The following is a 26,777-nucleotide window of genomic DNA, read 5'->3' as shown; positions in this document are numbered from 1 at the left end:
AAATTCTCCCTTCCGTTGGATACAAGATACAGCAGGCCGCCTCTTTCTCCAGGAGCAAATTAAACCCACGCGGGTGCCCTACGGGCGGCCATGCCACCGGTTAGCAAGGAAGACGCCCCGCGAATGACCCGCCGCCGGCTCCGCCTCAAAAAAAAAATCACGTGGTGGAAATGCATCCCGATTGCGTGAAACCTCAAAGCTTCCCGCGGAATTCCACCTACAGGACAAAAAGCGGCCTGAGAATGCCGGCCGTATCCAGCCGTTCTTCCGAGAATGAATTTAATCGCACCTCCTCGGCTTCCGTAACCGTCTGTTCAATGCCCGCTCAAAGAATCTGCTACTGTCCTCCATTTCCCAGCGTGCCTCACCGACAATCTCGTTGCCTTTCGGGAATTGTAGTCTTCAAACGGAGGGACGCTTCGGTTTCGCGGGCGGGAATTCAGACGTTGATAATGTAAAAAAAAAAAAAGGCAAATTTCTACTTCTACCCGTGCCATATCTTGATTTTATTGTACAGTAATTTTTTTTCGATTGCAATGACCCTCCCGGAATCGTTGAGTCGGGAGGATATAAAAGTTTAATAAATTATTGTTATGTGTATAATACAAAGTCATTTACCAAAAAGTTGGGAGATTTTATCAAATTTGGCAGAGGTGCAACCGAAGATTCGCATTCAGTAGGACAAACTGAATTATTTACTAGTTATTGGGAAGTTATATACAGCACACAGATGCGTGAAAGGGAGATGTTGGAAATAATTGTAGAAAGGGTAATCAAAATCGGCGACAATACTGTATGTATTCAAAGGAGGGATCGTGAGCCTTAATTATGAATAACTGCTGCTTCCAGGTTCTGTCAAGGGAAAGCCTAAGACGTCCGATTCCAGCCTGATCCTTCTGCAAATTTATATATATTACAATAAACCTTTGTGCCTTGAAGAGCTCTACTCTCGAAGTAAACAGCAACGCGTGCAAACAAAACCTTTATGCAATGCCCTTTTCTTACATTAACAGATATAATCGGAGAGATACCAGGTCGTGGGGTGGATGACCAACCCAGCCTCGGGGCGCAGTCAAGACTCGGTATTGCTTATGCTACGTGTAATAGGACTGGGCGGCTTGAAACGCTTCTCTTAATTGACATAGGAAACACGTTGACTAATCGCGGAAACAGAAACGCGAGCTCAGGGCATCCCTTCGTTTTCTTTGCCGCCGATTCCAAGACAAGAGGCCAGGCCCGGAGCCCGCCAAAGGCAGAGCAGAGCCAGCGTTGCCAAGAGGGCGGCAAAAAAAAAGGCCCAGCTGCGGAGCGGGGATCTTGAACACCCTCTTGCCCGCCTTGCCGAAGCGCCAGGCTCGGCGACTTTGTCGCCGGAGCCTCTGACTCTCCAGCGCGTCGACACACACGCATGCACACACACACACAGGCGCGCGCGCCCGGGCTCCCCTCCTTTCTGCCCGCGCCAGCCTCCAGCCGCTCCGGGTTTCCCGCTTCGTCCCCTCCTCCACTGACGCAGTCCGTCTGCACCAGATCCTAACATGGCGGCGGAGGCGGCGAGGTGGTGAGGAGCGCGGCCGAAGGGAGGTTGGAGGGCCTCACGAGAGGGGCTGGTGAGTGGCCAGAGAAGCGGGTCCGCAGAAGGACCGGAGGCAAATTTCGGGGGTGGCCTGAGGGAGAAGACGCCCCCGTCTTAGAGCGGAGCGGAGCGGGCGGGAGAGAAAGGAGGAAGAGGAGGGCTCGCTTCTCTCCCAATTTTGAATCTGCCTCACGCTGACTCGGGGGGTGGGGTGAACGGGGAAGAGGCCTTTTCTCATTCAGAGTCAGGGGGCTGATCCTGAAGGCCTAGGTGAGAGAAGCGTCGCCCTCTCCACAGGTCGAGAGAGGAGGAGGAGGAGAAGCAGTTTCGCGTTGAATGGCTGAGGGATAACACAGGGCCTTCGACGGGTGGGAGGGGGGGTTCTCGGGTTTTAATAGCGATTTGTAGGGTTTGTTTCGGGCAACTTGTGCAAGAGGGGGGGAGAAGAACCCGCTGTTCTCCCCTCGCAACAAAATTAAAGCTGTTCCCCCCTTTTTTCCTCCAGTTTGTGGGAAAAGATCTAGGCTGATTTAAGCGGCCTTTTTAATGAAAGAAACTAGTCCGTTTCGTCGTAAAAAAAACCTTGCTGAAAAAGAGAAGAAAGATAATGGGACAATTGCTCCGAATAGTAACCGAGGTAAAAGATGAAAAAGGCAAAAAAGTAAGAAGTGGTGAAATTAACAGACAGAATGAAAAGAGGGGAGGAACTAAATGAATCAATTTAGACCAAGTGGGATCGCTCTTAAATACTCTAGTTCTGTGTTGTCGTTCCTTCTGTATTGATCTTCCCATACTCTACACAGAAACTTGCCAACTATTAGTTATCATATATTCCAAAATCAGCACTTTATTTGAAAAATAGATTCTTCACATGTTGCTTATCGTTGCAATATTTTAGTTCTGAAATTCTAAAAAAAACAAGCAGTGATTTTTTTAATAAAATGTTACAAGTTATATTTAAAAACATCATCTATTCTGAGCGATAAGGAGATGATGAAGTAGTACAATTTTATACTTTTCAGTTATAACCATGTGTATCTTCAGGAATTTAAAACGTCCAAAGGGCACAAATTAATTTTGCCTTGGGTTTCCTAAGGAGAAGCAAAATTTGGCTCTTGATCTCTCCCTCAATTTTCCTGTTCTTAAACACGAGAACAAATATATTCAGTAGAAGGTGTGGGAAGGCAGATTTAATAAAACTACAGATGTGATTATTGACACAACATTATTTATTGGATTTTTATTTTATCTTTATTACTGTATAAGAAGATAGCGAACATACATAATACTCTTTCCCCTTCTATTTTCTCCACAACAACAAACCTGTGAATTGGATTGGACTGAGGGTGACTGGCCCAATCACCCAGCCATCTTTCATACCTAAGGTGGAACTAGAGTTCACAGTCTCGTGGTTTCTAAGCCAGCATCTAAACCACTACAACCAACTGGCTCTCATTATTGGATGTATTTTGCAGAAGGATTGGTCAAAATTTTAACTTTGCTTCAAATAAGACAAGTTTGATTATTTTTTCGTCAATTCACTATTTCCTAAGTTTCCTATTTTTAATATCATTAATATTTGAATACTGGTATACATCTTCATTTAAATTGAAGGAAATTGTTTCTGTATTATTTAAAAGACATGTCAAGTGCAACAAGTTCTCTTAAAAGTCTCAACAAATTTGAGGAGAATTATTTGTGATCTGTATTTGATACATCTCATTTTAATTCTTTGTGACACAATTCAATTCATCAAGGATGAATCATGAAGATAATCTAGTAGTGACAGTCTGCTGTGTTCAACATTTTAATTTTGTGTTGTGATTGCAAGTAAGGTTTGGTGCCCAGTCAAACATTTATTTTTTGAAGAAATCAGGAAAAATATCCAACATTTGTTACGGTGGTTATTGTAGTTGTTTTTTTAATCTGTTTTTAAAGAATTGGTTTAATATTTGTTAGTTGATACAATTGTTTTCATAAGGCATTTGAAAACTGATGTGCATCCTCCTTTCAATTAATATCAGTATGGGAATTTGCTTTGCCCAAAAGGTTTAAGTAATAGAAGAAATAATTCAAGAACTCTGTAATTAAAGATATGTTTATTGAAAGTTCATAATTTCATAATGGATTATTCTATACATCTGTCATTCTGGATCCAAGAATTTTTTTATTTTTTCTTTTGGATAGTCTTAAGTACCACTGTATTGCAAACTGTATTGGAAGTGATTTATTTCAATTCCATTGCTTTGGGTTTGGTAGTTAAATTTGTGATACTAAGTTATTTAGGAAAGCCTAAAACAAACTTTAAATTTGGCAACAATAAAATGAAACATGAGACTCAATAAATACATCATACAGTAAATATATTTATGAAATAACCAGCCATATCTGGGATAATGTATAAGCATCCCGTTGCTCCTTCTTAAATAAAATGTAATATTAGAAATGATTCAGAAAAGAGAAACGAAAACAGTTGAGAGATTGTAGTACTCTTCTTATTCTGTGTGCTGTTCAGCTACTTTAGTCACTTCAGCCATAGTGATAGCAATGCAATGCAATGCAATGATAGTTTGGATTGTTGTTGCCAGTGGAATTTGGTATGTGGTGGATAGCTAGTTTTGCACAAAGGACCCCAGCAACTCCATTATAAAATGGGATCATTGAAACCTCAGATAGGGTACTCCCTAACAGCTGGGCTTGAGTCATCACTCTGCACTGGGTTTCATGGGTCCTGTCACTGTCTCCCCATGCAAAGCCTTTTTTCCACCTGAGGCTCCCAGACAGGAGGTGCCAAGGTTGGCATAGCAAGCCACCTGAATTAAACCTGAAGTAGACATGGTGGTAAGAGGGCGCTAGTAAAAGCAGGTAAGTAATGAGGAGCAGCTACAGCCCTGGCCAGTGTTTTGATGCAAAGCTAGGTGTTGAACCACGCCTCTGCCTGGGCCCAGGTTTTGTGTCAGGTCACACTTTCTTCTTAGCTTGGAGCTGTGGGCATCAGCAATTGCAATGAACCCAGTAAATGCCATAGTCTTGTACATCTTTGCCTGTTGCCTGGCAAGCGTAAATTAGTTGGACAAATAAATAAAGATGAGGGAGAGAACCAGAAGACGCCAGCACACTTAGGACCCAAAATAATATGAGATGCTACATTCAGTGTATGCATAGGAGGGTAACAGATTGTTAATCTTGGTTGCTCTCTCACTTTACTTGTTAATAGCCATTAAACTAATCAGGGAGCATTGCTGCCTTTTGGTGTAGATTTCACCCGCTAAGGATGCCATGGTGGGCTTATTCATTTCTAAAATACTGTTGCCAGCTGCAGAAAATTATTTAAATGTTTTATGAGTTTGAAACTCCCAAGCTAGAGCATTTAGAACTTAATATTTTACTTTTTCAGTTTAAATATAGTATAAGGTGAATATAGAAGTCATAAAATTATGTTGCCACTGTCGTATTTAAAATATTTAACAAATGTTCTTAAAAAATAGGGTAGCTTATGTTTTTTGAAGAGAATATTTAAACCACACTAAATGTTTTTTATCAATCCACCCCAGGCTAATATCTGACTACTAGAAAAAAAAACTTTTTTTGTAAATGTCAAACTTTTTGTAAAAAACAATTTCATATAAAAATTTAAAGTTATTTACTACCTAACTGTTACCTAAACTGAAACACAAGAAACATTATGCACAAGAGTGAGTAGCATCATTTTGGCCATCCAAGAAATTAATGACTTACTTTGCCCTAATGACAGAGAAAGGAGTTCTGTCAAAAAAGCAGACCACTTATTTTTATTTGGTTTCTCAAAGAGTACTGGTTTATTAAATGCATGTAAAATAACATATGCTAACAAGGTCTCAATCATTTAGGGCAGTGAAACTTTCAGAAAATTAAATGTACATGTGCTCCCCAAATTCAAACCATAATTTGCATACTGTGCCTCTTAATATTAAAAAAGATCCCACTCAGCCTGCCTTCGTTTCTACTTTGTTTAATCAAGCTTCTAGTCAGTTGCTATAAGAAACAAGACACCAGACTAGACAGGATTTTCTGTGTGATCCAGCAGAGCTGCTGTTATCCAATGAAAGCTGGTCATAGATACTGTATTTAACAACAACAACAAAAAAGGATGTGTGTTTGTGATCCTAAATTTTAAAGCTTACCTCTTTACTACTGGAAGTTATATAGAAAACTTTTTCTTTCATGGCCTAAAGCAAATGGTTTGGGATTAAATCTAGTTTTCTTTCAAATACATATAGTATTAGGAGAATTTGCACAAATAAACAATTATATCCTAACCTTTAAAAATGGTATAGTTTAGCTTATATGTAAGAAAGACATGGGATCAGGTTACTTGACAGATTGCCTCTCCACAATTACATCTACCTACCCCATCCAGTCTAGGAAGAGGGGCATATTGCATGTCCCATCGGCTATAATGTTGTCTGGCAGGACCCAGGAAGAGAGTCTTTCTTGTGGCATCTGCCCTATGGAACATGATTCCCCCTCCCCCAGATCGGATGGACCCTCAGCTTGCTGAGTTTTCACACGGCCCTGAAAACCCTGGGCATGGGGACCCAGGAGTGTGGTGGTGCTGGTACTGTGACCGTAGTAATTGCCTTGGTTGTTTTATGTCTTCTGTGATGGTTTTTATATGCTTTCATATTTTTTTTTATTAAAAGTTTTATAACATTTACAAAATAAACCCCCTTGCCCGCCCCCCAAAACGCCCATAACCCCCCACCCCCCCACTTCCCAGAGCTGTTCACAGGGTTACAAATATATTAATCATAATCTAAGTAACATTATCCAACTAATTATGTAACGAAATCTACTGTCACGCCCCACTTTAACTCCCTTTTAAAATAAATTTAGACAATTTGGGTTAAAAATGTAAAATTTACTCAAGCCCAAAATTTAAGAGAAAATTTTTATAAGATGTTTTATAGGTGGCATTTGGATCCTCAAAAATTGTCATGCATGTATCCTAATTTACAGCCCAAATGTTGGAGATGTGGAAGTTTAGATGCAACTTATTTTCATATTTGGTGGACGTGTAGGGAAATAAAAGCATTTTGGATTAAGGTTTGGTGGAATATTCAAAGTATTTTTAAGAAAAAGATAAAAGTTTACACCGCAGTTATTTTTATTAGGTATTATGGGAGATTTGGATGCTAAAGAAATGTATCTGATGTTAAATCTTATAACAGCTGCAAGACTATTGGTAGCTCAAAACTGGAAGACGGATCGTTTGCCTACGGTAGAAGAATGGTCTCTTAAAGTGTCAAATTTAGCAGAAATGACTAAGATTTCTGCTTATTTAAAGGATCAATCACAGGAAAGATATATTTCGGTTTGGAGAAGATGGATAGATTATATTCAGAATAAATATGGAACTGAAAAGTTCCATTTGGTGTTTGAGTAAATTTTACAGTATTATTATTGTGAATATTTTATTATATTTTTTATATTTTTATTATATTTTATTATATTGATATTATTATTTTGAGTAGTAATTTTGTTTAATAATTAAGTTGATTATTTGTTTATTATTGTGTTTAATCTTAAATTATCTAAAAAAAATTTTCTTGTTTTCAAATAGTATTATAATATTACTCTTTTTTGTTATGTTTGTTTTAATTGCCTGTTAGCTGTCAATGATCATATATATTGGAAAGGATGACTATATAAATTTGAATAATAAATGAGAAAGAAAGCAAATGCAGGTAGCCCTCCACATATAGTCACAATTGAGCCCAAAATTTCCATTGCTAAGCAAGACAGGTTAAGTGAATTGTGTTCCATTTTACAACCATTCTTGCCACAATTGTTAAGCAAATTGCTGAAGTTGTTAAGTGAATTATGCAATTGTAAAGCAAATCTGGCTTCCCCCATTGACTTCGCTTGTCAGAAGCCAGCTGGGAAGGTTACAAATGGTGAATTACACGATCCCAGGACACTGCAGCTGTCATAAATGCATGCCAAAATTTGATTGCATGACCATGAGGATGCTGCAACAGTCATACATGTGAAAAATGGTCATAAGTCACTTTTTTCAGTACTTGTAAATTTGAACAGTCACTAAATGAATGATTGTAAGTTGAGGACTGCCTGTATCCATTGCTGTTTCATGTGTTTACATAAGGCATTGGGAATTACATGGGAATAAGTAATCAAATATATAGTTTTTGGCTCTTGTTTAAGATAAATAGTTGAAATTGTAGGCTATTTGGAAGTTCAAAAGGGAAAGCAGTGTGGAGTGCTATACTTAATTCTTTGGCCTTTTTTCTTCACATAAATAGTGTTTCTATCATGATCTAGAGAACTCTGGAATTTTTGATATAATTAGAATAAATAATACTGATTTTAAACCCACTAATTTTAACCTGCAGAAAAAAATTAGGGAATTTCTAATTTATAGGCTTAAATATGTTTTAATAGGCTTAAATGTGTTTTAAAACATAAATATGTTTTAATAGATTAAGGCTACTGTAATTTATACTTTGCTTTCAATAAACTGGTAAACATGCTTATCAAATACTAGTTTTATAATATGAAAGAAGTGAAATTAACATTCAGCCATTGTTTATTTTCCTGTTTATAGCTTTAACCTGGAACTTTGCTAATTCTCCATGTTTTGGCATATGATGCCTCATCAGTGGTTTGTCCTGTCGTATATGAAATAATACCAAGTAGAAGGAACATTAAATATTAAGCAGATTCATCTGTTTTTCAATATTTAAGGAAGGCTATACACTAGTGTGAACACAGGGATAGACAAAATAGGAAGATACTGCAATTTTATGATGCTTGAGAAATCACCTTTCAACTATCAGATCCTAAAAGATTTGCCTTTTTTGGATTCATAATTATCAAAAAATTAATTTACTTTGTGCCTTTGTAAGAGAAGATTGATGTAACACTATTTCCATATATTCCCTTCCCTACATTTATTTAATGTTAACCATCGCTCACTGCAAATCCAAACCAGAATTGCATCCATATAAATTAATATTGTAATAAATAAACCAGAATGACTTGGTTATGATGTGATATTTTCAGATTTGTTGAAATGGGGCAGGATCAATACTTTTTTTAAATAAAATATTTTGTAGAAAATTACTTTGCATTGTTGAATAGTTTTTTCATCCTGTCATTTGGTGACCGCCTTATTACCTTGTGGTATACCTGAAATAAGTTGTAAAGGAGTGGTAAATGTGTTAAAGGAGAGGTGGAAGGAAAAGATCATACACTAATGTGTTCACTGCTTAGCATATCACTGTTCTTCTTTGCTTCCCCAGTGTTAGAGGGACAATCACATAAGGAATTGGAAGTTGATTGTTAACACAGTTTGGACTAGTCTAATGAGGTCATTCCTAAATATAAATATTTAGTATTGCATTCACTTTATAACCCATAAAAATAATTCAACCAAAATATTTTTGGTGCAGTATTATTGCCTATATATTTTTCTCTGCGTGAAATAATAAAGCCTTGTAATATCTTACCTATATTGTTATTAGTAACTCTATAGTTACCCTGTGGTAAGATGGACAGCCAATAAATTCAATAAATAAATAAATTAGTATGCTATAATCAATCACATTTCTTTATGATTTGTATTTCTATTTCAGATATAACATTCTGAAGCCATGGGAGTGAAAACCCAAAGACCTCGTTGTTTTTTTGACATAGCCATCAATAACACCCCTGGTAAGTCTGCTGGTTTCAATGTTAAATGTTATGCATAGGTAAACTGATTTAGAATAAGTGGTTTATATTTATTTTCAAGCATGCAAACTTGCCTTCTTAAAGTTAGTGAATATAAATGTAATGATTTTTTTCTTAATTTTAGCTGGAAGAGTTGTCTTTGAATTATTTTCAGATGTTTGCCCAAAAACATGTGAGAACTTTCGCTGCCTTTGTACAGGTTTGTAGATATTTTTCCTTAATTGCATAATTTGCTATATAAATCTAATGCTGATTTAATTGTTCTTAAGAATAATGTCACAAGGTGCATAAAACTATAGCAATATTACACATTTATCTTAAGTTTGGTAAGTATAAATATATTTGTTTATGATCTATTTTGAAGTATTTAGTATTAATTCATACATATAAAATAATGACTATCTGTTAAATGTCATACACTTTAGTAATTTATGGTCACGATGGCTCTGCTCTGGGGATTGCACTGAAATGTGGAACCACATAGATTAGTTAAAGTTTTCAGACAATTCTAAGTGTTTCTTTCTATAGTCAGAAAGATAGGGAAACCTGGATGATTCCAAGTCTGGGGGGAAAAAATCTCCACTGTCGTATTGGAGCTCAGAGGAATTTTGTTAATTCTGAATTTCATTTAGATTCTTAGAGAAGACACTTGTCCATATCTTACCATAATATCTTCCTTCCTTTGCTCACACATTGCTGAACAAATGGTTATAACTCGAGGGTGCAGGTTATATTCTTTCCTTCAAGTATGCACTGAGATACACAGGGGGAAAAACAACTATAGCTTTTTTTTCTCCTATTTCCTTAGCACTCTACAGCAAGGTTGCCTTTATCTGAAACAAAATGCATACAAACCTATCCTTGAATAGTGGAGTCTTACAATTGAGAAATTAACTGAAGTTTCAGACCACTTTATTATATAAACAGTCCTCGTTTGCAACTGCCTCAGATAGCAGCTGTTTATAAATACAGTGGGAATAAGTGGTACTAAAAATCATTGTCCGACCAATGCATATATTTAGGTTCATATTTCTGCACCTGACAACAGCGCATGCCAGAATGAGAGTAACACTGGCATTGCTGCACAAGGAAACTATCTAAATGAGATGGCAGCATTCAGTAATCTTGAAAGGCCCCCTTTCTTTTTCTGTCTATATCATGTTGTTTGCTTAGTGACCATTTCATTGGAACCAATTGCAGTTGTTAAGTGAGGACTAGCTGTATGAATTAAATGGGTACAGTTCTGTGGATTTTGCCTATTATGTAGAAACATTTTATTTGCTTCTTTTTTACTACTATTAGTACTGTGTGACCTTTTCTTTTAATGGCTTAGTATTTAGAGTTTTAAAAAACACCAAAAGCTGATTTACAATTTGACTTGTATTTCATCTTGTGAGATTGTGTCATTAATATTTAATGTGCATTAAACTATTTCTTCTTTGTAGGTGAAAAAGGTATTGGAAAATCAACCCAGAAACCACTTCATTACAAAAGTTGCTTATTTCATAGAGTTGTGAAAGATTTCATGATCCAAGGTGGTGACTTCAGTGAAGGTATGACATTACTTGTTCCAAATTATTGCCTGTAATTGTTCAAATATAAATAAAAGTTTTATAGTATTTAAATAATTTTGATGTCTATTTTTGTGGAAAGAAACTCGGGATAATAGTCTCTTGCCAAAATTTAGGAATGAATTTCTATGATAGTTTCAAGCAGAGTGCTTTGCTAAAGATGTTACTAAAATATTGTCATTTTTTTCCTTCTTAAAAAAATCTGAATTCATTTGTAAAAATATAAGAAAACTAGAACTCTCTCATTCTGTTTCATTAATGTCCACTTTAAATTGCCTAGATGGGTAGTAAAATAACAGACTTGTTTTCTGTTACTTCTTCCATAATGATATCTTCTATAAAGATATTCAGTTTGAATACAAATATTTTAAAGTTTGTGGAGTCTTTGGTGTCAATTCCAACACCCTTGGTGCCAATACCTAGATAAGCAGGGATTGACACCAGACAAACAATCTGGCAGAAAACCATACTTTAATCAAAGAACTACCAAGGAGAAAACCACATTTCTGCAACACTGGCAGGGCAAGTTACTGTATATAAACAGGGAGCAAACCCCATGCTCACTAGCACTGATGATGTTACCCAATTCAGGTATTGAAATGTCAGCAAACAAATAAACAACCAAGCTCAGAGAACACTAAGGATTCCACAGTTCAACCTTGAACTATCTATATTATCTTCTATTGGATGCTTGCAGGATCTTTTCTTAGATGTATGTTGTTGTTTTTTCATACAAGGAAATGGGAGAGGAGGAGAATCAATTTATGGAGGCTTTTTTGAAGGTAAGAGCTATTTTTTTCTGAGGTTAGCTTACAACTCCACCATTGTGTTGTGAATATATTTTATGGATCTACAAAATAACTAGTTTATTTTGAGGTTCATAATGAGGATCATAAACTGTATAGTTATTTTAGAACTTTTTAAAAGTCTGGCCTCAAGTGATCTCACAATCAGTGGCATACCAACCCATCTCTTTTTCTACTTCTCTTAAGGTGGTAAGTCCTTTCTTCCTGAAGTGTGTGACAGCCTTGCATCTTGTCTCCGAGCCCAGTTTAACCATTTCATTGGTTGCTAACAAACCAACCCTCCTTGCTCATGTCTGAGCAGAGAGGGAAAACGATAGAACATCATTCCAGTCATTTGACATGTCTTTAACAAACAGATTTTTTGGCAGAAAATGAATGCTAGTTTGGCAGTTGGACCAAGTAGACCAATAAATGGATCTGGTTTCGGTCTTTCTCTGTAAAAATTCAAAGATGGCTGAATGCTAATTCTGACTACTCAGTCTGAGTTCTTTTCATGCTCCTAGAAATGTGAGCTGATGGTATTAAAAGGCTGTTACTGGAAGTTAGATAAGACGCTTTTATGACACAAATATGTTATAAACAAGTCTGTTGTATAAGTAATTGAATTTTTTTTTCAATTTCCAAATTACCTTTTCTAAAACAGGACTGTTCATGAGGTATTTTTTTAACTAGCAATACAACATATTATTTTGGCGCACTTTTATAAGTGTAGGTAGCAAAATATAATAAAGGTGGTTTTTTTTCAAAAAATATATCTGTTTGGATAATGAGTCACTTACAGGTTGTTCTTGTTTAACAGATCAATTAATTGCTAGATAGTTGTATTTCTGCATTTATTCATTATATGAGAATGCAATTCAACAATATTAATCGAATAATATTTATATTTTTGTCCAATAAACTGAGAATTATAGTATACATCTCTGTCTTTAATTTTATCTATTTGAATACTGTTTGGCACTGCAATGATAACATTTATGCAGCTTGACAATCCTAATTTAAAATGCAAAAAAAAAATGCCAGTGCAAGGTAATAACTTGGATTTTTGAAGTAATTCAAACGCTTTCTCTAGATGAAAGCTTTGCTGTAAAGCACAACAAAGAATTTCTCCTTTCAATGGCCAACAGAGGGAAAGATACAAATGGTTCACAGTTTTTTATGTAAGTATCATGCTAGCTCCCTCATTTGGATGGAGCTCCTTATGATTTAAATTGTAAGAACTTTGAATTGTTGGAATAACTTTCTGTTTACAAAGTATAAATGCCTTTAGCATGGAGAATACTTTTATTTAACTATTTCTAAGAATTATGGGAGATCTATCTAAGACTAATTTACAAGATAAACAGAAATACAATTATAAAAAAAATAGAAATTACTACAAAAAAAGTATTGTATATCAAAACTCAGCAAAGACAACTACCATCACAAAATTCAAAAAAATGCCAAGTATATAAAATTAAAACCACAATTAGAATAAATATAAGAAAAGTTTAAAAAAGGACAATATAACAATACAAATATTTCTTAAAAGTCTAAATGTAGAGGAACTTACAGATGGACTTCTCTATTGAACATGTGCTATAATTGGAGGAGGGGAATCTACTAGTAAAGGTCTTGCTCCTGAGTAAGAACTCAACATGCCATAGTAAAAGATAAGGATAGTTTGATAGTAAGCTTATTACAATCATTAATCAGCGCAAGAGAATTGGTATTCAAATATTTAAAATACCGTATATACTTGAGTATAGGTCGACCCGAATATAAGCCGAGGGACCGATTTTCCCACAAAGAACTGGGAAAAATTGGTGACCCGCTTATAAGCCGAGGGGGCATTTTGACTGTTCCTCCCTGGCCGTCTCGGCCTCCCTAGCCCTGTCGGTGAGCGCCCGTCAGGGCGCAGCGTCGCCAGGCCTCCCCCCTTCGCGCGAGGCGTCTGGCGTTCCCCCTCGCGCTTGGCTGTGGTGGCCCGGGGTATTCCGTCCCGGCCTCGACACGCAGCGCTGCAGGGAACGGAAGGTATGGTGGGAGGGCCGTACCTGGAGCATCACAGGCCGGGGCGACGCCGGGAACGAGCCGGGCGGCTGCGGCGGCGGCAGGAACACACTGGCCCAGCTCATTGTCGCTGCGGCCGCCGGCGCCGGGCAAGCAGGCGGAGCGCAGCGGCAGGGGAGGGGGGGCGAGCGGCGAGCCGCTGGCGCCGGGCAAGCTTCTCTTACAGAAACCCTGTTGTGGCTGAGAAAAATATAATGTAGTGCAATAGCTGACATGGCATATATACCCAAAAGCTAATGCCAAGCCTCATCCACTTTTGACTATCCCTACTCTGGCAGGTTCAATTACTCTTAATTATTCTTTGCCTGATTTTACGTGCCGCCATGCAAAACTTGGCAGCCTTGTATGTTACTTCAGGGTTGATGTCAGAAAGTAGACATTGCTTATACTATTGGTTATTGTGTCCAAGTTACTAGTCAGAAGTGTGGCAATTGGAGCATTTCAAGATTCTGTATATAAGTGGATATACAGGAGAACATGTTCAATAGTTTCTATATGTACCGAGTCTCAAGGACATATTCATAATGAGTATGGGATTGTTTTGTATCTTCCACCCAGAAGTGCTGAGGGAAGAGCATTACATTGGGCTAAAGCAAAAGCTCTTTTCCTGATTTGGGATGTGAAGCTGTGTAAGATACATAGCTTGTGCCAGTATATCTCCTGCTGTCTGTCATGGGAAGCTGAATGATATTTCCAGGGTCCATTTTGATGGTGTATGTTGAACAGATGTTGTCTAATTGTGACTCTTGCTTGCTCATTTGCCAAAGATAATAAATAAGTGAGGGAAAACTTAAATAGTAATACCATGGCTTGGGATAATGATCCCAGATGAAATATATTAGAAAAGATGCTCTTTTTCTCTCTAGTCCTTAAGCAGTCTGTACTGCTTTATACAGGGACAACATTGGCATTGGGCCCAAGAGCCAGTGAAGAGCCATACATTCATTGATCAATCTAAATGAAAGGATATCAGAATATGGGCTAATGAATGCACTGTATTTCTATCCCAGTTGAATCATAATTAACTTACTAATCTAAACTTGTAAAACACATTTCATGGCATAGTGAATTATTAAAGCTCTGACAATAATGTGAATAAACAAAGCATTCCCCAGTTTTGATCTGTTAAGAGGGGTACATTTTTTCTAAAACAATTTGACTGTCATTCCCTTGTGAGAAAATAATGTGCTACATGTACTCCGTCTTGTCTAAACTAAACTCATTTAGTCCATTACTATGTCCATGCGTTGAGCCTGAAAAATAGGTACAGACTTCCTGAACTTTAGATCCTCAAATTTTTATAACTTCCATAATTTTCAGACAGCTCTGGTTCCTCTAGTTTTGGAATGATAGAGGTACCAGATTGAAGAATCTAGTGTATAAGAATACTTTATAATCAGTTAGGGTGCTGAACAGGAAAGCACTGCTGAAGAGATTAATCCTTCACAATCCAAGTCTTGATTACATCTGGCAGGACAAAATTCCCACCAAAACACATCTAGAGATGAGAGAGAGAATATTAACCAACCTGGCATTTAACATCACAAGCAGACCAAAACACAAAATCATTATAATTCTGAGGGAGAGAAAAGTCATAATAATTAGTATATTAATAGGCCTTGTCTTCCATGAAATCTCAGTTCCCCAATACAGTATTTTCTTCAACTTGCAACTGCAAACCACTGTTTCCCTTCCATATAATCATTAAAACATATTCCATATAAAACCCATGAAAGTTCACTACATACTGCAAAGTGCCATAAATCAGTCAGTTGTTGCTAGTGTGGAAATATAGGTAATAATAAACTTTTCCTCACTTTTCTTGTACTACTACAGTTTCTTTACTATGTTTCTTCTGCTATTTACAAAGCACCATATCTGTAATTCCCTCTAATTACTGAGTTAAGTTCACTCAGAAGTAAATGGTGCATCTAGCTGTTTTATTCTGTCCAAAGTGGAAATAATAAATAGAATTACAAATAGCCAAATAGTTAGAATCAAAATCTCCTCTGAAATAGGGACAGCCATTACAGTCTTATATTTCAAAAAGAAAGCTGTATGTAGAGTGGTCTAACAATGTAAGAGTTAAATAGTTGCAACCTAATCAATGCCTACATTAAAATTTTCATTTAATGTGTAATAGTTGTGAGCTTTTTAAGGGCTAAATAGTGACATGGGCTCAAAGTGGATAATGCTTATGTGTATATTCTCTGATTGTCAAAGCAAGTTAACATTTATTTACAAGCAGTATTGTTGAATATTCCAAACATAACAGAAGATGCTATTTTTACAACTCTATTCATTATGAAATAAAGGACACATCTGTGTCCCCTGCTTCTCACAGTATAGGCAGAAGTTTGACAGGTAAATGGGAATGACTCCTTGATAAGTCTTTAATGTCTGCTCAGGAAGAGGAAGGTAATCATCTGAGGGAATGAAGTAACTGAACTTTAGAACAAATAAAAATACATTAGTTTTTTAAAGATTTAAATATTAAATCTTTAATAAGTTCCACTGTGAACTTATTAATTGAAATTATTGGTTGAATAATATATTGAGGGTTGTAGTGTCTTCAAAATCTTTGTCTTTGCTTCTTTATTTTCAGTTTTATATTAAGCATAAGCTGCCTTTTCAAAAATGAATGTACACTATTTGCTCAGTGGTATAGATGTTTAGAGAGATTTGTGGAATGAATAAATTAGTATGAGACCAAATGTTTCAGTATTATTGTACTACTGAAACTGAATAACATAGCATCTTTTATTAACAAAAAGTAACTATGGCCTGGTTGACAAAAGAACCTGAGTCTAAACTGTTTTACAGAAATGATGGCTCAGGTTATTAAAAGTGTTCCTTACATAGGAATTGGATGCCTGGAAGAAATGTTCTAGTTAAGCCCGTTTTATAATATCAGATATTTTAATTGAAGGAAATTGTTCCTATTCAGAAGAATTCTGAATATTCATGCCATTGTATAGTGTAGTGTTGTCAAAGTATACTATCTCACTCAAAACTAGACTATATAGAATATATTTGTTTAAACATATTTTTTTAATGTTAGGTACAGTTACACTAATAAGCAGAACTTTATATAAATTTTAACGTATTGACATTGTTGCTGTTCAGTATTTAATGTTTTGTTCATATTTCTCATTTCTGTTATAATATACCAAATTTGTGCTCTCTCTCCCTCTCAACTTGATACTAATATTATCCCTTTTTTTATTAAATTCTTGCCTCTGGTGTCATCTAAAGAACAACTAAGCCTACCCCTCATCTTGATGGGTACGTATTTTTGTCTTTTACTTGTAATTGAAAAATTATGTTGAATTCTTCAATGAGATAGATATGTCAGTCATTTATTAAAATTATGCTTCGCTCATTTAGGTATCATGTTGTTTTTGGACAAGTAATTTCGGGGCAAGACGTTGTAAGAGAAATAGAAAATCAGAAGACAGATGCATCTAGTAAACCGTATGCAGAAGTGCGAATATTGAGTTGTGGAGAACTAATTCCAAAATCCAAAGGTAAAATTAAAATACCTTTTTAATAATAGTCTGCCGTTCCAGATTGCCACTACAGCAAAGAAAAAAAAATCAGCTTTAATCTTTTGTTTTCCAATCATCTATTGTAGAAATTAATTATTTGGCTTATTTTAATACTTTAAGAGCATCATTGTTAAAATTGTTTATTAAGAATCTTTAGACTTTGGGGGTATAACAACATATTTCTGCTTGAACTCTGTGATTACAGTTAAACAATAATATTTAGCATTTTCATATATGAAAAATCACGGTTAGGAAATAACTTTTATTTATTTGCTTTAATATTTGGAAATTAAAGGGAAAACTGGAAAGATAGGAAAAGAGTATTTTTATGCTTAGGCGGTAAATGCTTTTCTGTTGCTTTCATTTAAAGTCAAGAAGGAAGAGAAGAAAAGACGCAAGTCGTCTTCATCTAGTGATTCAGAAAGTTCAAGTGATTCAAAAACGTCTTCTGATTCGTCAACTGAATCTGACAGTGCTGCTGAAGAAAAAACAAAGAAAAAGAAAAAGAAACACAAAAAAACCTCTAAGAAACATAAGAAAGAAAAGAAAAAGAGGAAAAAAAGCAAAAAGAGGTACATAGAGAAGAGGGAAGATTTCTGTGAAAGCATTGAAAAAAATTCCTTCCTGCACTATTATTGCAACAAATGTAAAAGAATAATTTGAAGGAATTCCCTTGTCAATTTCAGTTTGTTTGTAAAATAAATCTTTTTATACGTTTTTTATCAAACAGATTTCTTAGGTATCTAAAATCATAATGATTTTAAATATCTTTTTGGATGAAATCTGAGATACTGGGAGAACAATGCTTTTGTTGCTAGGAAGTCAACCCAGTAGTTTTGTAATGCAGCAAGTCCCCAGGTTAAGAACAAATTCCGTTCCTAAGTCTTCCTTTAAGTCCATTTGTATGTAAACTAGAACAAGCTATTTAGTCACATGTTTGTCTTACTGTGTAATAAGAGAAAAACAGAAGCCCAACGCAAGTCAAAATGGTGAATGGCATTCTTCCACGAGCTGAGGAACAGCTGAATCCATGGAATGTTTTCAGAAACTTCTTCAAACAGGCAGTGCGGTACAGGTAGTCTTAAACTTACAACAGTTCATTTAATGACTGTTCAAAGTTACAACAGCACTGAAAAAAGTGACTTATGACCGTTTTTCACACTTAGCACCATTGCAGCATCTCCATGGTCATGTGATCAAAATTCAAGATGCTTGGCAACTGGTTCATGCTTATGACCATTGCTGCGTCCCAAGGTCATGTGATCACCGTTTGTAACCTGACAAGTAAAGTCAATGAGGAAGTCAGATTCATTTAACAACTGGGATACTAACTTATCAACTGCCATGATTCACTTAACAACTGTGGCAAATATGGTTGTAAAATGGGCAAAATTCACTTAACTAATGTCTCATTTGACAACAGAAATTTTGGGCTCAATTGTGGTCGTAAGTTGAGGACTACCTGTATATTAAAAATACTTGCTTTACTTTGTGATGCTCACACAGGCATTGTAATGCTTCAGTGATGCTTCAGTTCATGGTGGTAAAGTAATGTCTGCCATTTGAGTTGGATCTTGTTGCAGTCAATCAGTCAATTAGTCAGAGAAAAATTGCAGTGGGACATGACTCAAAACGGCAGACACCATTCTTGAGCTGTGCAGTGCTTTCAGGAACCACTGAAAATAGGCTGTGCAATATATTAAAAGTGCATGATATGGAGGTACTACAAGGCTTCAAAGATTTTTCAATTAGCAGGGAGAAGTGCCACCTGCCATCTTAAATCATTGCCATTTTGAGTACTGCAGGCAGCTTGTTCATAACTAAAGGTTGTTTATAAGCTGGAGGGTCACAACCTGGAACTTTCTGTAAGTTAGCAGCTCAGAAACTGTCCATAGGCATGATTAAATCTGTCGATTTACATATGTTCAGTAATTTATAACAGAAGGAGTATTTTTTAAAATTACTATGTTAGTAAAAAGGCCAAAAAAGCAGGTCCTCATATTCAACCCTGCATTTAGAACTAGCAAGGCATAAGAAAAACCAGCACAATTCAGATTAAAATATTAAATATTTTGCAACTTTCCACACACATTTCTAAAATATAGTAAATTTGAAATATGTTTGGCATCTGAAAACTTAACATTATTCTAAACATACAAATAAATGTCTTCTTTTGTTTTATAAATTTAAGTTCAGCTAGTGAACCTGAAACAGAAAATCCCGAATTGCAACAGCCACTTTCTACAGTCCGTCCAGAAGAGATTCCTCCTGTTCCAGAAAACAGATTTCTGATGAGGAAAAGTCCTCCCAAAGTAGATGAAAAAGAAAAAGAGACAAAGAACAGAGAAAAAGAAAGGGAAAGGTAAAGGTTTTTTTTAATTATTTACCAACACAATAGTATGATATTAAAATACTAAGATCTATGTGTAAACATATTACGATTACTAACTAAATGGTGGAAACATAAGGTAGAATAATATAATGGGAAAATAATTACATTATCAGGTAGATAAAATGGTTATGGAAACTATTCTCAACTAATCTACTAATTTGTAACCACGAATGCCAATACTAAAGGCAACAACATCCAGTTATTTGGTGTAGAGTACACCTCATTGTTTTTTCCCGTCACAGTAGAAACATTCAGGATCAACACTTGTGCACCTAACAATTAGAGAAATTTTCCCTTGCTTTTCTCCATTATTTATTAAAGTGGCTGTATCCTCTTAATGTGCTTAAAAGCATAAACCAGGATTAACAAAAGCAGAACAATAATTCTGATCACATAGCACGGTTATATTCTGATTATACCACAATATTCTGACTAATTCTGGAAAGGTGAGGCTGCAGACACCCACCCAACAGCTCATACTTAGCATATCCACACCCTACTGGGCTGTTCAACTGAGTAATTTTGTTAGGGTTAGCCTGATAGTTATCACCAAAAGGGTATGGTAGACAGTTGTCTGATAAGCAATTTCATGTTAACAGAGCATATTCCCATGAAGACATCCACCAAATCTGACAGCAATCAGGGTGATTGTTCTTATTGAAGAATGGGACGAATGATCCTTGACTCACAGGACAAGGAAATGCCTAGTGCAGTACACAGAATATTGCATTTGTCCACCCCACCCAAAGCAATGTAATTACCAAAATGTCAAGCCAGATCAAACAGAATAGAGCAATATAACTATATGGAAAACCAGCAATTCATTTACATTTTTCATATGCTAATCTCCTAGGATATCAACAGATCCACTTAAAAAATAAGCCATTTGAAAATATTTGGTCCTTAGGGAGTTTGCAGTGAGATTCAGCCCACTTTAGCTAAGACTATATCTTAACTGGGGTGAATAGAAAAAAATATATTAACTTGGTTGAAGTTAAGCTTTGGGAAATGTAAAGTTTAATGTATGTTTGAGACTGACATAATAACTCAAAAGTTGTGATCAGTGTAAACTGTATGTTAACTTGTATTCCTGCATATAGACAAAGATACAGAATAATTATGTCTGTTCTATTGATCATTCTTTTGTTTCTTTTGGAAACCTTTGAGCTACTTTTCTCAAAAATGTGTAGAGTTTAAAAAATGAAACAATTTCCATAAAACACATTTAAAAAATACCCATTAACACAAAATAAAACTGCTAAAATAGCTTTTAAACCTTTAATTAAAATAATTATCAACACAGATTTTAGCATCATTACTTAAAAGATAGCACATTGCTTTCAGTAGGATTTATTCCCTGATGTTGATAAAGATTCTTCAAGGGAGGAATAAATAGTTTATCATTTAAATATTTACTAACTATTTTCAGTTAATTTTGCATATCCATAGTGTTCAGCAGTCATCTTTATGTAATGTAAGAAAACTACCTTGTTATATCTTACTGTTATCTGTATTTTCTTCGTTAATTGCATTTTAGTTTGGTATTGCTGGTCTAAGGCTCCTAGAATTTACTATTATTACTATTACTGTCACTTCACCACTGAATATTTGAATTATTTTTTTATGAAGGAAATGATAGCATAGTGTTGGCAGCTTGTGAGCTTCAGAAGTACGTGATTATGGAAGAAGCTAATAAATCATGGTTAAACAGCAGTGATTTTTTTCTTTTCTTAATTTCTAGTAATCTATCAAATTGTCAAACATATCAGAGAAGGCTATTGGTGACAAGATCTGGAAGAAAAATAAAAGGAAGGGGACCAAGGGTATGTTTGCTTTTTGCAGTTTAATTTCTTTGATCTTTGGCTTTTAATAAACTGTGATTTAGTTGTGTGATATATACATACATGCCTGCCTGCCTGCCTACTTATCTATCTATCTATCTATCTATCTATCTATCTATCTATCTATCTATCTATCTATCTATCTATCTATCTATTCTATTCTATTCTATTCTATTCTATTCTATTCTATTCTATTCTATTCTATTCTATTCTATTCTATTCTATCTATCTAATTAGGCCAAGGCCAGTAGGTTTAGCAAACAAACCAGCATTTTGCATTTATGTATCATGCTAAGATATCAAGACAAAGAAAGCAATATAGATAGTCCTCAACTTATAACAGTTACTTTAATGACCGTTTGAATTACAACAGCACTGAAAAAAAGTGAGTTATGACTGCTTTTCATATTTATGACAGTTGCAGCATCCCCATGATCATGTGATCAAAATTCAGATTTTTGGGAACTGACACAAATTTATGATGGTTGCAATGTCCAGGGGTCCTGTGATCCCCTTTTGCTATCTTCTGACAAGCAAAATCAGTGGGGAAGCTAGATTCACTTAATAGTGTTACTAACTTAACTGCAATGATTCACTTAACAGCTTTGGCAAGAAAGATCGCAAAATGGGATAAAACTCACTTAACAAATGTCTCATTTAGCAATAGAAATTTTGGGCTTAATTGTGGCCATAAGCTGTATATGTTTGCAGGTTGGTTAGCATATAGTAATTTCTACAACAAGCTGAAGTTTTGTCAAAATATTGACCTCAAATTGGGATGCATGTTTTATTAGTCTCCTCATGAGGGTTCCTTTACCATCAAGCATGCACATGTTTTATTGCTAAATTGTTCTGTTCTCCAGTAATGGACTGCCTTCTGCCAAGGCTGTTAGGTAGTGGCTTAGAGGATTCCCTCAAACTCATCAGTGTTCACTAGCTTTGTGGGACAAAGATTTGCTAAGGAAAAATTCCTGACTCTCCCATAAATCCTTACTTGCAAGGAACCAAATTTTTAAAGTCTTATATTTCTGTTTCAAGGATTAAATGTTTAGAACTCAGGTCAAAGTATGGCAAAGCTCTAGAAAAAATAATTTTAAAATTAAAAAGTAAATTTATTAATTGGCTTCTTTCAAATGAGAATGATAAATAACATTAACTCAAAAAGAAGAAAATATAATTTGTTAAATAAGATAGATTTGAAGTGGGATTCTGCATACCAGAATTCAGTAGGCAGTAACATAAAAGAAATTAATTCCTTTTTTTGTTGTTAGATGTGAAATTTATTATAGCAAGACACTGGAAAACTGAAAGACAGGTATTTAAAAGTGTGAGAAATCACTTTGAAAAATTAATACAGCAGAAAAGTTTTAAGTATTGTGTTAATTAGACTGCTTACACTACTTGATCTCTACTTATTTTAAAATTTTGTAACTCCTCTTATTTTTTAAAATACATTTTTGTATTCTCCTGGATAACACATTTTTTCTTTTTATATTTTTGCTATTGTTATATTACTGTGTTATTTTCAGTGAGCATTGAACTTCAGTTTAAAAATTCAGCTGCTGCACAATTAAGTTAATTTTATTCTATGAACGTTTATACAGTAAAACCACAATTCCTCAGGTGCAACTGATAAAATTTTACATCAGATGTCATCTTCACCAAGGAAATTTATTGTTTCCATGGTAATATGGACATTTGATGTCATTTATATTATTTGCATAAGTATCAATTGGCATTTTCTGTATCAATTGTATCACTTTATCTCACTTGAACATTGAATCAGCAAACAATTCTTATCCCAAAATGGTCCATTAAATTGAGATTTTATTATGGTTTTAAATGGGTAATTTGCAATCAAACCTATCACAGCTGCTATATAAATTAGGATCCATATCTTGTTTTAGCTAATTTTTCCTCTTGTATTCAAAGCGGTACCGGACACCTTCAAGGTCCAGGTCAAGGGATCGCTTTAGACGCAGTGAGACTCCTCCACACTGGAGACAGGAAATGCAAAGAGCTCAAAGAATGAGAGTATCAAGTGGAGAAAGATGGATAAAAGGAGACAAGTAAGAGGCAATCAACGCTGTAGCCTTTTCTGTACTATTTATTTATTTGATTTTTAATCTCACTTTATAAGTAACTCAGTAGTCAGTGCAGCAGTGAAACTCCTGTAAATAATGGTCTATTTTTCCATTTCCTATGGTGCTCATTTAATATCTTGTTAGAAGAAAAAGGGGAAAAATAATAATCTGCTAAATGAAAATTAAAACAAGTATAGAGAAATTAAAAGAAGAAAGTACATGTGCTTTCTTCTTCCCCCTCATGGGAAATTCTTCCACAAACTTTTTAGAGATCTTCTCATTCTATTGTGTCACATTTGACTCATACAGTAGAGTTCTCCAATAGTATGTTGTATTTTTGATTTAGAGGTACTTCTTTCTATCATGTACCTCCATGTGTATGCAGTTTGTAATGTAAATTCAGATAATGGTGTGGGATTATTTCACTAGCTTTATGTTCAAGTTTGTTTGTTTGTTTGCTTGTTTGTCTTGAAGGAGTGAAATGAATGAAACCAAGAAGGATGCTGCAAATCAAAAAAGTCCAGGGAGAGGAAAAGAAAGAAAAATATCTGATCACAGGGAGGGTTCTGAAAGTCCAGATAGAAGAGGAGAAAAAGAAACACAGCCCAAAGATCTCAAATCTGACAGTAAAGACAGAGGGACAAAGAGAAATTCTGAGAAAGAAGATAAGGACAAACATAACAAAAGTAAAGCCAAGAAAAAGGCTAGATCCAAAAGCAAAGAGATATCAAAAAGTAAAGAAAGAGACTCAAAATACAGTAAACATGAAGATAAAAAAATGCGATCAAGAAGCAGAGAAAAAGACAAAGAAAAATATAATGACTTTCATAGCAGAGAACGAAGCAAAAGCAAGGAGAAGAATAAAAGGGGAAGATCTAGAAGTAATGGCCAGAATCATACCAAAAGTAAAGATAGGGGAAAACATGAACACTCAAAAAGTAGGGAACGTGAGCAGTCTAAAAACAAACATAGTTCCAATAATAAGGCCAGAGAGCGAAGCAGAAGTGTGGACAGAGGCAAGCGAGCCAGGTCCAGAAGTAAAGAACGAGACCGCAGCAGAAGTAAAGATTATTCCAAACATAGAGATAGAGAAGTAAAAAGAAAAGGAAGATCAAGGAGTAGAGAGAGAAGAGGCACCCCAGAGAGGTCCAGAGAGAAAGAATATAAAAGGCGGAAGGAATCCCATAGCTCTGAGAGGGAAGAAAGTCGAAGTAAAGACAGGCATCGGGATCAAGAGTACAAAAGTTCTCGCAAAAAGGAAGATACTGGAAAAAAGATGCGTTCAAAAAGCCATGACAGCAGTAGCTCCGAGACGAATAAAAGCAAAAAATCATATAGAAATCAAGATAGAAGTCCTGACTCAAAGAAAAGAAGAAGCAGCAAGGACAGAGAATTGAAAAGATCATACTCACGGAGGAGTAAGGAAAAGGAAAGGGACAGATCTCGTTCTTCAAGAGAAAAAGAGATCAACCAAAAATCAAAATATCAGGAGAGAGATCGTGCCCATGGCAAAGATAAAAAATCCGATCATGAATCAAGTGCTGGAACTGATGAAGATAAACATGGATGAGTTTATGAACTTATTGTTTCCACTCTGCTTCTAGGTTCTAGAGACATGTTGGGGAACATTTTTTTTTTTTTAATGTGGACTTCAGTTTGGTTTTTTGATAATCCACAATCTGGATCATTTGTACTGCTAAAGTTTTAATAAACTTGAAATGGAAAAACAAGTTTTATGTGTAATACATTGTGCTATGTTTTAATATTTCATAGTTTATGTATCCTATTTTTATGTTACCTGATGGAAGCATACTGTATGTTAATTTAATTTTAATTTAGAAGCACACTGCAAATTGGTTGGTTGGTCTGAAATTACAAACATCTTTGAATCAAATTCTTTTTACATCTTAAAGAAATAACATGTTAATATTAACATTTCAGAACTATAATTAATAAACAAAACCAGCATATATAAAAATAGAATATTCAAGTGAAGAAGAATAAATGTTTTCCAGTTTGAATATGTTACTCAGATTGTTACTTTGCTGTTATTTTTCATTGTTGTCCCTTTCAGGAAAAGGTTAATCACTTTGATCTTTGGAACAGTTATTCTAAATGAAATACTTTCCATAAAGCAACTATTTCAGAAATAATTGATTTTATATGGTCCTAATAATAATGAATTTATAGAAAAGTCATGCTTAAATGTGAGAGTGCATTTTATATGCTGTTTGACTATCTTTTCATCATTAAATTTTCAGTTTGTTTGAAGGAGAAAACTTCTTTCAGAAAGAAATAAAATCTGGCTTCACTGAATTTATAAGGAGGAAATCTATTTCATAATTTTGTAATCCTTCCTGAGTGTTAGCCTATTATAAAAGTACCACACTTTTCTATCAACATAAATTCCCTTTGGAAAGCTGCTGTTGCAGATAGAGGGGCTTTCTGGAACAACATGCAGTATCACATAGAAAATTGTGCTGGTTAAGAAAATTGACAAAAATTGAACCTTTACTCCCACCTCCAGTTGCTTGAGTGGAAGTCCTTTTTGATAGGAAAAAGGAACCATTGGGTGCATCCCAGGACATTCTAATATAAATTTAAAATACGTATATTGTATCTCACATTTCTGTTGTTGGATGAGAAATAAGTACGGTATTGTATATGCTAGTTTTGCTTTCTAAAGCTTCCTAACAGATAAGTAAAAGTGCCACAAAGACTAAAGAAGAAATGACAAAAGTTAGGTATATTCATCAGATTTCAACACCTATCAGAAACTTAGATTTTGACAGGAATAAAACACTCTATGCCTTTTCCTTGTTTGTAATAAATATACTGCATTCCCACACCAGTGCTGCAGATTTCAGTTTGTTCCCTTACCTTGCAGACTTATTTAGTGACAAGAAGAAAAATGAGAACAACTTCTATGTTAGTTTGGATGTACATAAATATAAGTTTTGGAAAAATATAAGATAGGTGATTTTTTTATATATATGTACATGGATATACTGTGAACCTGACAACTAAGCGGTCAAGTCGTTTTTCCTGTGATCTTTTCAGGAGGGCAGCCATGAAATTGTCTAGGGGCTTAAGATTATTCTTATTTAGGACCCATATACAGAGCCATTATAGGAACTGCGGTTCTGATCTAGCATAGGGTGCTTGCTAAACTTGTC

The 26,777-nt window shown here is 35.3% G+C and overlaps 1 protein-coding gene across 1 annotated transcript; it reads left to right on the top strand.

Annotated features, from left to right (window-relative positions):
- Positions 1-1,415: 1,415 nt before the first annotated feature.
- PPIG (peptidylprolyl isomerase G) lies at positions 1,416-25,329 on the top strand. Its single transcript, XM_015819174.1, has 13 exons — positions 1,416-1,610; positions 9,211-9,289; positions 9,432-9,506; positions 10,753-10,860; positions 11,616-11,660; positions 12,757-12,844; positions 16,992-17,021; positions 17,124-17,263; positions 17,655-17,856; positions 19,476-19,646; positions 21,418-21,499; positions 23,450-23,586; positions 24,076-25,329. The coding sequence occupies exons 2-13, from the start codon at positions 9,229-9,231 to the stop codon at positions 25,169-25,171; spliced, it is 2,235 nt and encodes a 744-aa protein (XP_015674660.1). The 5' UTR covers positions 1,416-1,610; positions 9,211-9,228; the 3' UTR covers positions 25,172-25,329.
- The last annotated feature ends 1,448 nt before the right edge of the window (positions 25,330-26,777 follow it).

Source organism: Protobothrops mucrosquamatus, unplaced genomic scaffold, assembly GCF_001527695.2.
Source record: "Protobothrops mucrosquamatus isolate PMUCROS unplaced genomic scaffold, P.Mucros_1.0 scaffold866, whole genome shotgun sequence".
In the NCBI taxonomy this organism is placed as follows: Eukaryota; Metazoa; Chordata; class Lepidosauria; order Squamata; family Viperidae; genus Protobothrops; species Protobothrops mucrosquamatus.
The sequence above is the reverse complement of the archived record's forward strand: the minus strand, read 5'-3'. Positions and strand labels throughout refer to the sequence as shown.

Coding starts and splice junctions, on each gene's coding strand:
- PPIG (XM_015819174.1), top strand. CDS start 9,229: ATGGGAGTGAAAACCCAAAGACCTCGTTGTTTTTTTGACATAGCCATC. Junction 11,661..12,756: donor TTATGGAGGCTTTTTTGAAG/GTAAGAGCTATT, acceptor CGCTTTCTCTAG/ATGAAAGCTTTGCTGTAAAG. Junction 17,022..17,123: donor CCTACCCCTCATCTTGATGG/GTACGTATTTTT, acceptor TCGCTCATTTAG/GTATCATGTTGTTTTTGGAC.